Source organism: Molothrus ater, chromosome 7 (assembly GCF_012460135.2).
Source record: "Molothrus ater isolate BHLD 08-10-18 breed brown headed cowbird chromosome 7, BPBGC_Mater_1.1, whole genome shotgun sequence".
Taxonomy (NCBI): domain Eukaryota; kingdom Metazoa; phylum Chordata; class Aves; order Passeriformes; family Icteridae; genus Molothrus; species Molothrus ater.
The window spans coordinates 17,057,447-17,070,985 of NC_050484.2; the positions used below are offsets into that span (position 1 = coordinate 17,057,447).

The 13,539-nt window shown below is 44.2% G+C and overlaps 1 protein-coding gene across 1 annotated transcript in view; it reads left to right on the plus strand.

Moving 5' to 3' along the window:
• WIPF1 (WAS/WASL interacting protein family member 1) overlaps positions 1-13,080 on the plus strand; it is a 55,777-nt gene extending 42,697 nt beyond the window's left edge. Inside the window, exons 5-9 of the mRNA XM_036386963.1 lie at positions 445-615; positions 1,829-2,590; positions 5,020-5,232; positions 6,873-6,986; positions 8,284-13,080. Coding sequence (XP_036242856.1) covers positions 445-615; positions 1,829-2,590; positions 5,020-5,232; positions 6,873-6,986; positions 8,284-8,339 — 1,316 coding nt within the window. The 3' untranslated portion in view covers positions 8,340-13,080. The remainder of the gene's footprint in view (positions 1-444; positions 616-1,828; positions 2,591-5,019; positions 5,233-6,872; positions 6,987-8,283) is intronic.
• The last annotated feature ends 459 nt before the right edge of the window (positions 13,081-13,539 follow it).

Below are 13,539 nucleotides of genomic sequence, written 5' to 3' on the forward strand. Positions count from 1 at the left end.
TTCTGCCTTCTTCCTTCCTTCCCTTTTTCCCATGAGATTGCTCTGTCTGCTTATGGAGAAGTGGAGGGAAAGGATAAGAGAGCAAAAGTACAAAGAAACAGGAAGAAGCAACTAAGGTGCTAACAAAGACTATATTATGTTCTCAGAGGTCCCCTCCATGCTCAGTTCCAAATTCTCTGAGCAATTTGCTGTGCTCTCTAGTCTAGAGCAGACTAAAGTAGTGATGGCATGATAAAACACAGAGGCTATGGTTATTATGGTTATTGCACCAGCTCCTCCACGGTGCAGTGGTGGTGATGATGATGGTAGCTGTGATGATCCAAACCTTGTGGATTTGAAAGTTCGTCCATTTTTTCCCCAGCTACAAGCATTACTCTAATGGAAGAGGTGACTTGGCAGGATCAGTCCTGCTTCACTAATATGGGGGATCTCTTTTCCCAACAGAACCCAAAGGATCTGGTGGAGGTGGCGGCGGTGGCTTTGGAGGAGGTGGCAGCAGCGGGGGTTTTGGTGGTGGCAGTGGTGGTGGCTTCGGTGGTGGTGGACCACCTGGCCTTGGAGGCCTTTTTCAAGCAGGAATGCCAAAGCTCAGATGTACTGCAAATCGAGATGCTGGTAAGAAAGACCTTGAACTTCCAGTGTGAAAAAAATGGCATTGCTTAAAACCTTCATAGCACTGCAATAAATTACCTGCTGAGATTGAGGAAGCCATCAAATATCGTAGGCTCTTAGGAAATGTAATTTTCAGCTTGAATCTTGTTTTATTCTTACTATTAGGTTTTATGAGGGAGAAGCGAGACTCCCTTTCCACCCATCCTCCTCATTATTGGTGAAAGCTGAAGATCTTGGTAGTATTAAATGGCTACCTGCAAAGTACAGTCAGGCAAATTACATCCTGCCTTAGCTGTTGGGTGTGCAGGACAAGAGGGGAACAGGGAGGATCCAGGCTAATTCTTTCTTGTGCACCAGGAAAAAGGATCTACTTTCCGAATGGAAAGTACTTGTGTCAGCTCCACAACAGCGTGATTTGCTGCTTACGGAGTGCATGAGGCATCCCAGCTGGCTGGTACACACACTGCAGATGGAGGCTTGTCTGGAGTGTGCTTCTGGCTGACAAAACAGTTGCCCCAAGCCTCATGCCTCTTTAAACGAGGACATCTGGGGTCACTGAGTTTTTTAAGTTCAAGGACATAGGACTTCATACTTGTTGAAGAAGGACTATGCTATGGGGATTGTAGAGTGTTACAAATATTACGTATTTTATAGCCTAACATAATTTTCCAGCACATGTGTACAAAACAGTCTCTCAGAGCTGGTATTTTCTATTGTGTCACAGTTTATTTTTGGGAACTTGTATTAATACAAAAGTTCCTGGCATCGCAGAACAGTACTTGTGAACTGCAGGGCCGGCTGCCTTCTTCCTGACGTGCACAACTCTACCTCCTTAGATCACAGCTACTAGAAAGGGCTGAAAAGAGCTTTTTGATGACCTTTTGTTGTTAAATGTAATTTAAAAGCTAAGATTTCTTTGCTCTCAAGTTGATGCTGTTCGGTACTTTTTCCTCACCATTTCTTCCCTCCCTGTTTTACTGGTTGGTGTATGATGGCTGCATCACTTGTGTTACTTTGTGGCCACTTTAATCGTGCCTCATAAGCAATATCAGGATGTCAACTGGTACCCTGGAGTGGTTTCCCAATGGTAGCGGCGTTGGGGCTGAGCCTCAGGGCAGGGGTGCCCCGTGCCAGGCTGCGCCCTGGCCGCTTGCAGACCCACGGGAACCGCGGCCCCGGTGCGACGGCGCTGATGCTCCCTGTCCTGTGTCCGCAGACGCCGGGGGAGGCCGGCCGCCCGTCCTGCCGCCCGGAGGCCGCTCCGCCGCCGCCAAGCCCTTCTCCCCGCCGAGCGGCCCGCCGCGCTTCCCGGGGCCGCCCTCGGGGCCGCGCACCGCCGCCCCGGACCCGCAGAGGAGCCGCGTGCCGCCGCCGAGGCCCGACGCCGGCTCGAAGCCCGAGGCGGCGCCGCCGCCGGTGCCCAGCACGCCCCGGCCCATCGCCTCCAGCCTGCACAACCGGGGCTCGCCGCCGGTGCCGGGGCTGAGCCGGCAGCCCAGCCTGGGGCCCTCGCCCCCGCCCTTCCCGGGCAGCCGGGCCACGGGGGCGGCCGCGCCCCTCCGGCAGCCGGGCCCCGGCGCCGCGTCCCCCTTCTCGGGCCGGCCGCCGCTGCCGCCCACCCCGGGCCGGCCGGCCGAGGACAAACCGCCGCCCCCGCCGCCGCCCCCCGCCGGGCACCGGCCGCCCGCCGCCCGGGAGGCGTCTCTGCCGCCGCCGCCGCCGCAGAACAGCAAACCGCCCGTGCCCGCCGCCCCCCGGCCCGCCCTCGGCGCCCCGGCGCCCCCGCTGCCCCCCAGCAGGCCGGGGCCGCCCCCCGTGCCGCCCGCCCCCGCCGGCGGCGACGAGATGCCGCGGCTGCCGCAGAGGAACATCTCGCTGGGGTCGTGCCCGGCGCCCGGCGGGGGCCGCTCCGGACCGCTGCCCCCGCCGCCCGGAGAGAGACCGCCGCCGCCCGTCAGAGACCCGCCCGGCCGCTCAGGTAGGGAGCGGGCACGGGGAGAGGGCGCTCGTTGGCCATGCCCGGGCCAGTTCCACATGCAGAACAAACACATCCCAGGATGACATCCCTGTTAGGCACTAGGAATTCTGTGATTGGAAGCGAGGGTTTGTGGGCGTCAAGGTGGCTTATGGAAAGTCAAAGTACATCACCAGTGTTCTCACGTGTACTTTTATAGATCTTTGTAACTCTCATTATAGTCACTGTAATTGACGAGGGTTGCAAAGGGATTTCCCCATTACCTTCTTTGATGCAAAGCACCTTCTGGTAAAGTGACAGCATCTGACTTCCTGAGTCAACCAGTGTGAGTTAATGGTCGCATTCTCACGAGTGGAGGTTTGTGGAACCTGACCTCTACGTGTTCAGAGACACAAGCACAGTCAAATACAATAGCTTTAATAAAAGACCTAGCCAAGAGTTGTTAAATGTAAGAGCACTTGTTACAGCGTGACTAAGTGTTATTACTTACCGTATGTAGATATCAAATTAGACTAAGACTAGAATCGTCTCCTTTGACCAATTTCATAATGTACATTGTCCTCTGTGACAACTGTTGTTCATAACTTTTAAGAATTCCACATCATAACTCAGCTCTCTGCTACCTGATAGTTGTCCCTTGAGATGAGAGAATTTAGGCACAATCAAGCCCTATAACAGGTGGAGAAAAGCATTACACAGAAGATACTGCTGGGAAACTCCATAGAGTTGCCTTTCATTTCATCCTTTGGAATAAACTCGGAAATCATCTCTAGCCTGCCCAGTCCTAGACAATAGAAATGAATGTCAGGTCTGTGGGGACCTCCCACAGACAGCTGTGTTGCTTTCCAGCTCCTTGAACCAGTCTGGAGCTCCAACACCGACAGCAGCTGTACAGAAAATAGTGGCCCTGTAACTGTGCTTTGTGGAGCTGGTTGCCAGCCTAGAGGATGGCACAATGCTAGTGCAGCCTGCAGTAGACAAATCAAAGAAATCCTATTACAATTGACCAAATTGATGGATCAAAGTTGCAAAGAGTGTCTGCAATTATTCAGTCACTTCCAGGAGTTTGTTTTGTGGTGGCCTTGGCTGCCACCAGTGCTTTCCTATTTGACCCTTTTCTTTGGCAGATGGTTTTAGCAAACCTGCACTAACTTTCTTCTGGCTTGATTCCAGCTCAGTAAGTAGAAGGAAGTTGTAGCAGTACATTCTAAACATGAATGCACTATTCTGCAGTAGTTCAGTATAGACAGTGGAGTTTAGCTAGGTTTAGAGAGAGCAAGCAAAACTATTCTGAAAGTTGTTGAATGCTTCTCATTCTTTGAAACCATTCCCTGAAGGCAAACTTCAGTAATTTGTAAAATAAGGGGAGAAAAAATACACAAAGTACAGCACGTTTCTTGAAATTTTTCAACACTTTTTGCTGGAGACACAATATGCTCTCTTTTTCAAAGTGCATGTCTGTAGATAGATTTCATCAAGACAGGGAAGCATTTATTGAAAATTAACGTAATTGTCAATTGCCCAACTGCACCAAACAGAGCTAGTGAGACTTTTGAACATGCGTAACACTCCACACCCTCTGCTTCACCTTCTTGTGTCCTAACCACGGGCACTTGTCTCCCTGGCAGAAGCAGCTTTCCTGTCTTTATTTACTCATCTTGTAGAAGCATCCTTCCCCTGCCCTCAGGGCAGCCCTGGGTCTGTGTTGCTTAGACTGTGCCTTCGTATTTGACCTGTCACGTCTGTGTCAGTTACAGATACACAAACCCTGGAAATGCCAGTCTATGTGTGAGGTCTGTTTCCAGCTTACAGGGAGATAGATATGCTCCAACTACTGAAAAACCTGTCATGCAGCTCATTTGTTTGTAAATGAGTGAGCTGATGAGCTGCTGCTTCACGCGGCCACTCCCGGGCAGAGCTGCCCTGTGGGCGCCACACACCCAGAGGGAACCACCCCTATGGACAGAGAGCCTCGGACAGTAGCAGGTGTCTTCTGCTGCATGTCCTCTTGCCTTGCAGTGGTCCATAAAAAGGAAATGTGTTATAGTTTGGACCTCCACAGCACCCCGAATTCCAGCTGTGACTTCTGCTTATCGTGGCCACTGCTAATTTAGAGTGGTTTAAAAGAAGCGACCAGAACCTTTACAGAGGCTTCTGTAGCTGAGGAGAATAGGAGCGTGGACACTGCAGTGTGTTTATGTTTAGATACACCTGCTCCTCTGAGCTGTACTCTGCAAATCAACACTAAATCCCTCGAGAGCCCTGGAGAGCAGGGAAGTGGGTGCTGAGAGCCATTACCCCTTGGGGCCAAGGGTCCTGAAGCAGCCCTTTTTGTTAGCGGGAGGCCTTGGGATGCCAGCAGGGGCTTTTCACTGGCAGAGTACCCCCTGGTATTAACAGCATCTGTGTGCTTGCTTCTTGCCTTGCTCTAGGCCCGCTCCCACCGCCTCCTCCCATCAGCAGGAACGGAAGCACCTCGAGGGCTCTGCCCAGCACTCCGCAGCTGCCGTCCCGAGCAGGGCTGGACAGCGCGAGGGCCGGGCCGCGGCCTCCGCTGCCCCCCGACCGGCCCGGCTCGGCAGCGCCGCCGCCGCCACCGCCGCCTTCGGCAGCTGTCAGAAACGGCTTCCAGGATCCAGGTGACGGTGAGCCATCCTCCCAGCTCTTTGCCCTCCACAGAGAAGGTGTAGGGGCTTTTGGCCCTAATACCTCAAAAGAGGTTTGAGATACAGACTTTGTTTCTAGTGGCAGCCTTTGATTTCTGACTAACAGAAGTGTCACTTGGGTCTCAGTTAACCCTGGCAAGTAAGAACAGAATAAATATGCCATACATAGAGCAGAATTGCAAAGTCATCAATACAGTTTCCAAAATAACCCTTTGAAAAATTTTTTCAAACCCTTTTCCCTGAAAAAAGGAAGGGAATTGTTTCAGCTCTAATATGCATTCAAACCACAGATACACTGACACTTCGGAAGTCGGAACGAGTTAGATGACTCAAAAGCTGAAAAACAGATGAGGGAAGAGATTGTCAGAACATTGCTGAAAATGTCAAGTATCTATTTCTGCTAGTGTTTATTAAAAAGATGAGGTCCAAGATTGCTGTGTTTTAAAGATTCGTCATGCTTTTCTTTTTAATTGTTTTCTATTTGCATAGAACAGATAAATCCTTCAGTTAATTATGTGAGGCCAAAATTGGTATTCCTGACATTTATAAGGTTAGAAAAAAGCAAACAGAAAATGAAACTACAACTCATGCTTTTAAAACATCTTCACGCATCAGGTAAGGCAGAAGGATCACAGGCATATTTCTTCCTACACAAGTCATTTGCAGGGTTCAGAACATGGAGCTTCTTTACACACTGGTTTCTGATTGCAGCCATTGGAAGTAAACATAGAAAAACTGGATCCAGCAAATAACCGCATGTGCAAATGCCCGGTGGAACTTACTTAGCTGTTCATTACATTATGCAGTAAAATACAGCAATATCTCAATAAAGTTATGGTTGCAAAGTCCTGAAGCAAGCAAGTAAAGAAATTACAAAGTTTAAATTAGCCCACACTTTCTTCTTTAGGCTTTCAAAATCAGGTACAGAACAGAGCTCTTGGAACATTTCCTATAATTTCAATGAGGAAACTAGTATGCTTGCTTTACTTAAAATTCTATAGACTCAGTAAGTACAGCAAAAGGGCCCCTGTAGTCTAAAGAGATACAGCTTCAAGTGATATATTTTTCCATTTCTGACACTAGTTATATACAGGATTCTCTGTCATAAATTTTACCATAATGGGTATTTTTCTTCTTCCAGTATAAGTATTAAGAGAGAAGAAACAGTGCTTATAGGAGTGTGCTTTTAATTATGCTTTTGAGCTTGGTATATCAATGATACTTGAATATTGGTAAATTCTATACCAGGAGCAAAATACTGTTTTAAAGTAGGTGAAACGAGGCAGTTCTGGTAGCACATATATGTGTGTGTGTGTTAAAAAAGCAGATCTGTTATACATGGAAGGGAGAGTAAGACTTATTTTAGTGGAATTATGGCTGCTTTCCTGATCTATAATTTTGCATTAAACTGGCAAAATGATCAGTTTGATAGAAATTTTCATTCCCAAATTAACCTAAAGCATCATCTTCCCTGACTTCCTAAGGGAATGCTGGTTCAGTATGCAGCTGTGTAAGCATTTTGCAATTTAAAACATGCATTAAACATGATGTCAGTGTCAATTGACTTTCCTAAGCTATGTCAGAAAACTAATGAGTAAATTGCATGGGATTTTTTTCAGATGAATGGGAAAGCAGATTTTCTTTTCATCCGATATCTGATTTGCCACCTCCAGAGCCATATGTACCCATGAACAGAAGTTATCCCAGTAAACTAGCAAGAAATGACAGTAGAGGTAAGTTGGAATTTCAGTATTGTCCTAAAACCAAGTGCATGGGGAAAAGACTGGATGCTGGGGTTTCCAGAGTTCTCAGGCTAACAGTTTGGTCATCCTTCCTCACCACACAGGAAAAGCTAACTGCAAGTTCATAGGTACAAGCCCTCTAAAACTTTTTGAGTGGGGAATTGTTTGTTTTTTAAGTTGAAACATGTACTGTAAGTGACCAATCTCTGCCATTATAGTCAGCCCTTCTGCTCTAGGCAGCCAGAACCACAAAATCCCTCAGAACTTTCACTTCGTTTCTCATCTAAATTCATGCACAACTCATTTATTTTTGTGCCAGCATCATCCTTGAGTTTAGATTTCCTCTCTTCTTGTGTGTTAAACTCTTCATGTTTTTTAAGACAACAGTCATATTCTCCTCTCAGTTTTTGTTTTGCTGGGCTGAATAAATGTGGATGTACTACACTCTGCTTCCAAGCCATGTTCTCTGCTGCTTAGGTATACACTTCTGTTTGTTTTTGTCTTTTCCAATCTGTGTTACATGCTGTTCCAGCTCAGGTTTCAAACATGCTTTCTACAGCAGCATGAATGTTTCCTATCTTTTTTTGTGGTATTTTGCCTGATACACCCAAGGATCAATTACTTCTTTTACAACCAGTGACGTTGGTGGCTCGCAGTTATCCTGTAATCATCTGTATATGCAGATGCTTCTCTCCTGTTTCCAGATGATGAAGTTTTGGTTTGAAGCAGAAATTCCTGTTAGTCTCTGACTGTTCACTTTGTCCTGTTAGCTTTCATCCCATTTATTAGTCCACAAAGGAAGGCAAAGTAACATGTGCATTTTTTTGTGTTTTCTTTTGTGAGTTTGATGTGAAGATTTTTGTATAGGGAAAAACATTAAGAGCTTTGAAATTTTATTGTGTTTAGAGCTTGCCAGTTTGTTGAGATTTGCACGTATGGCAAGTAGCACTGAGAAGTTGTATGTTCACATAAATTAGTAAGGCTAACAGGAACCAGCAGTCTGTTTTAGGAAGGGGAAAATGGACCAAAATACATATGCTTTCCAGGCATTAGGGATAGAATTAGTTTAAAATGTTATTTTACAGTGTTCAAAGTTCTGATGTTGTTTAATAAACTAACCAGGAACTCTACAAAGATTTGTTGGTTTTGGTTTTTTTTAACAGCCAGGCATGAAAATTAGTAGATCTTCACTAGTTACAGTTAATTATTTGCTTGGATGTAAACTCCCCCTTCAAAAGAAGGAGTATTTCAGGAGGAGTAACACAAAAAACCCTTCTTTCTCTTTTAGGTGGTTCTGTTCGAAAAGAAAGAGGTGCCCCCCCGCTCCCGCCTATCCCAAGGTGAAATGGGTTCTTGCCCATCTTTGGATGACATCTGCTCTCAAGTTTCCTTCGAGTCAGCTCTCCTGTCCACATGGCTGGAAAGTTGTCTGTCCTGATTGATTTCCACTTTTGGCTTGTCAGCTGGAACAAACTTCAGTCTATTACAGAAGTAATAGATGTGGCTTATGGACTATAGTTGCTCAAAGCTCTGAATTTTATTCGCTTAAACTGCAGGCATTTTGTGGACCCTACAGAACATACGTGCATCATGCTTACCATGTCCAACCCCATCCCCTGGAGAGCTCCGTGGGAGGTCTGGCTTTGAATTTGATAGAGTTTGAACAAAGCTGTTTCAATCACTTTGGGTACAGTAGCTGTATTATTTTAATGATAAAGTATTTGATGTTTAAAAAAACAGTTGCTGGGTAAAAAGTGTAGCCAAGAGTGCCCTGGATCCTTCTTTGCATGCCTAACTCAGCCTATCTGCTTCTGCAAGCCATAGACCTACTACATGGTGACAAAGAGTTCATCTTTAACTTTTTTACTTCAGCTTAGTCAAGCAAATCTTTAACAATGCACAACACATCCTGCCTCAAGGATGGAGTGTCCCTGGCCTTGTTTTTATCTGCAGAGAATCTTCCAAAGAAAAGCACAAGTGAAGAATTCATCAGCATAAAAATATATTTTTTTAACCCTCTTTCCTATTTTTTAGTAGTGTTATGTGTTCTGTGACCTAATTCTGTCCTACTCTTATGTGGACCAACTCACATCATGTCATCCATGCCTTGGATTGCTGTAACACCCTCTGCCTGATAGTGCATGTGAGGAGTCCTCAGACGGTAGTCTGAGTGCAAACACAGCAATTATTGTAGTTGCAGGCTCCTCCTGTAAAGCATCACCAGTGCCAGTGCTCCACAGACTGCTTCCCAGTTGTTTCTTTGGTACAACTAAATGATGGGGTTTGACTTTAAAAGCTTCTTGGCACTTAGCTCACGAGTCTCAGAGAGCTTGTGTTTGACTTCCGTTATTGTAGAGCAGCCGAGGTCAAAAATGTTCCTCAGTGAAAGCCCTTTGATGTTGTGAGAGAGGTCTGGGGTTTGTACATTCAAGTGGGAGCATCCAAAATTTGCTATCTGCACTGGTTCAAGAGAAATGGAAAGATGTGGCTCTGAAGCTTGTTTCAAACTTGGCTGAAAGGAGTCTCTACAGAGAGCTGTAAGGCTTATGATAGAAGAAGGAGTAAAGTATTCTAACATTGTGGCAAGTGGTTAACATGTTTAATGGCTTTTGAATTTTGTGTATGAGAAAAGAGCTCATTGTATGAGTGAATTTTACAAGTGCGTCTAAGTGTGTATAAAATGCCTTTAAAAATTAGAGGAAGATTATAATTCTGGATTTGAAATATTGGTGAATGATAGCTCTTTGTTAATTGGACCTCTGAAAAATATCCTCTCAGTCTCATCAGCAGTATGTTTCTTCAGTGTTTTCCTTGGGATCCCTACCAAGCCTGTGTCAGCAGCTGTGCTTCACAGGGTGTTGCTCAAAAAAACCCAAAATAAAACATAGAAACTAGTCATGTAGGTTAAGAAAATGTTTCTCTAGCATGGGAGATATCCTAAGTACACTCTGTGGGTAGAATGAGGTAAGTCCTTGAAAATCTGGGGAATTTAGCCAAAGAGAGTCTGGACCCTGCTGAAATGTCTGTGAATAGGGCTTTTTGCTCTGTTTGTGAGCAGGGAGGGGCAGATGCGCTTTCTGCCTTGGCAGCCTGGGCATCACATTGAAGGGAATGAGACTAGAGTTGGATTTGGCCAGATCAAATTTAATTTGGTCTTTTCAGTGTTTGTTTACAAAATCTTGTTAGCTGTGACAGCATTGATTATGTACTTGTTTTTTACATTTTTGTATCTAGTGACCTATTTTTAGTTACTGTTCATGGTCTTGAACCTGCAATGAAATGCGCAGGCGCAGGGATGTAGCTACATCCAGTTGCAGGATCGTGGCTGTAAGAGTTCCTTAAACAGATACTGGTGGGACAGGTGCACCTTGGGATCAAACCTGGCACAATGCTGAATTTGTATATGTATTTTATGGATGTCATTTAAAGTGCCTGTCTCTTTGGGATATTATTTTGTGAATAAAAGTCCAAATAAGATTTTTAGGCTAATAACTTAAAGGATAAATTATTGTATTCATATTTTAAAACAGAAGCACTTAATACCTTTCTGAGGAACAATAGTTTGAATTTAAGAATACAATATTTTCAGTACCTTGACTTGCCAAATCTTTGTTAATATCCAAATAGCTATGTAGCCAAAAAAAACCCCAACCCTCCAGAAATGATATTTTTTTATAACTTACCTGCTTCCAACATAACTGTTTTACTTTGGTAAGTCAATGAAAATGCTTCCCAGTGTTCTTCCAATACTCTGTATAATTCAAAATATCCTGTATTTGATCATTTCAGCAAGGTTTTTTGACCAGAAATCTGGACCACTACCAAAGACTTGGAAAACCAGCTTCAGTTTCACTTTAAATTGTGCTATGTAAAAGGCCCCCAGTTAACAAGCCAAGAATCCTGAGCTGCTTAGGTTTTAGAAATTATTTTGTACTCTAGAAAACTCTTCAGAATAGATGTTTGGCATACATGTAAAATAGCTTAATACTGCAGAAAGGGGCATTTTTTTTCAGATAACAACAGCATTTCCACTTATATGTTTTGCTGTCAAAGTCCCTAGATATATTCCAGAACAATGCAGCATTTTATCATTCAATATATTGCTTCATGTAGCAGTAGCTATTTACAATATGATCAGTATTAAAGTATTTATTTCACTATGAAGTGTTAAAAAAGAATAATACAAAACAGGTTGAATCAATGGTGCCTTATGAATTTTTTAGTCAATTTTTCTGTGTCTCAGTAGAAGAATTAATAGACATTGCTCTTTCAGGTCCTAAATACATAGTGCCGACAGTAGCATTTTACGGTGTTTGAGCCAAGCCCTGCTGTGGTGTTGTGCTCAATCTGCTAACTCCAGGTGGAGCTCAGTGTGTGGAGAGGCCACTGGATCAGTGTGCAGGTGAGGTGTATGTGGGCACTGGTTGGCTTCACAATCAGTTGTTGGTATTGCTCTCAAAATTCAGACCTGTCCCAAAACCAGTGTGTGATGCTGCTGTCCACACAGCCCAGCTGACTTCAGTCAGTGTGGTTGCAGAGGTTACAGAAGTAAATTGGATTCACTGCTTGCATATAAGATTTGCTGGGTTTGTTTCAATGGCATTGTATTATAAACCCTCACACCTCAACCTGTCTTCTTACGTTACCACTGAGGCTTGCACTGTGTGACAACAGCCACGGATGTTTGTTTTTGTTTCATTCAACTCCATAAATAAAATGAGAATAACTTTTGTACCATGTAAAAATAATTTCTGCTCTATATTTTTGGAAGACAAGCATGTGTTATGTTTGTTATGACTTTCTGCACCAGCCACTGGGAGAAGAGGTCACAGTGATGAATGTTCAGAGTTGTTAAAGGAAACTCAGCTTGTGATTCAGGAAGTGTCTATTTCTATAAATGAAATAAATAACATGGCAAAGTTCTTGTTTAAAATCCAGCATTTCCCAACACTAAAAGAATCATAAGGTTTGTTTTTTCTTTTCTGCAAGACAGCACTGTGAAAGAAGTTCCTTATATTGTCAGTTAAAAAACTGGGCAGTAGTTTCTCCTTGCAGCATCAGCTGTTTGCATGACACTTGTAGATCTGTCTTGGAGCAGGGGATAAAGGAGCTAAACTGCTATCATGCATCATATGTATTGTAACACAACAATCTTCTGTACAGAAGTATGGGAATAGGAAGGGTACTTTTTGCCTTGGAGACAAAGAATGGAGTTGAGTGATCAAACTGATTATTTTAAGCAGAATGTCAAATGTTGAGAGACCTAGAGAGGGCCCCTTGGCCACAGGACACTGGAAAAGAGAAGATTGCTTAAGGAAATAAAAGCCAACTGAATGTTGTTACCAGTACTAGAGTAAAAAATAGGGTATAAAATGTGCACTTTTCCACATGGCAATGGTGTGAACACCTTCGTCTCACAGCTGGGTGCGAGGACCTGACACAGCGGTACATTGAGTCCACGTGACACAGATTGTGTGAGCCTTCATCTTTCAAACGGTATTCAGCAGAAAATAAGGAGAATCTCTCACCTAAGATATCCAGGAGCACTTTAAGGGCAAATTCATGGAATGGTTCTTCATGTACACTGGAAGAAAACCGGGAGTCTTGTAGCCTGTAAGATGGATGTGTTTGGACCATTCAGACAAAATCTAAACTGGAGCATTGGCAAAGAGGGGAGTATTGGAATAACTCAGGCAGAAGCAGGGCATGTGTGTATGGTCTCAGTGAGGATGCAGCAGGTAGGTGTGCAGATGTAAAAAGCAAAAATGGAAACAGCATGTCTTAAGGGAGTAACCTTTTATGTATGTTGCCAGTTTGAAATACAGTTTGTCTGTGGTAATATTCCTTAGTGTAAACTAATGCATGCAGAGGAAGACATCTAAATTTGGACTTTTAAAGCCACACAGGAGGGTTATCTAAAACATAAAACAGGCTGAGCAAAAAGTAACATTTCTATCAGATGCTTAAAGTTTGAGCTTTTTATAAAATATTAATCTAGTTCTGTGAATTTTTTGCTTAACCTTTATTTTGTAAGCGATTTTGTTATTTTTCTGTCCTATACCAAATAAATTTTACTTTTATTTAATTGTTGGTGCAGACTGTTACATTGAGGACAAACACAGTTACTTCTTTGACAAAAGCACTTGTTGGCTTTAGCAGGAGCATAGCAGTGAGCCTGGCAGGAGCTGGGGTGAGCTGTTCCCCTCTCCTGTCTGCCATGGGACAGCAGCACAGCAGTAATTCTCAGAGGACTTGGCTCCTACATACAGTGAAGGACACCTGCAGATAAAGAGAAGTAATGAGTTTGCTTTAGGATAAAGAATGATTGAAAACCAGTGTTTTGTGATGCTGTACTTGTAGGTTGCTGTTGGGTGAGCTGTGGCCATTGGCTCTTGGCAGGGCAAGCTAGGCACTTGCTGGGGAAGATGACATGGAAAATCACTGTTGGTAAGTGTAGATTTTTATTTGTTGTGTCTCCACTCACAAGGCAGAAAGCTGCCAGAGAATAAGAAACAAATTAAACCTTCCTTTTGACTTTGGAGCC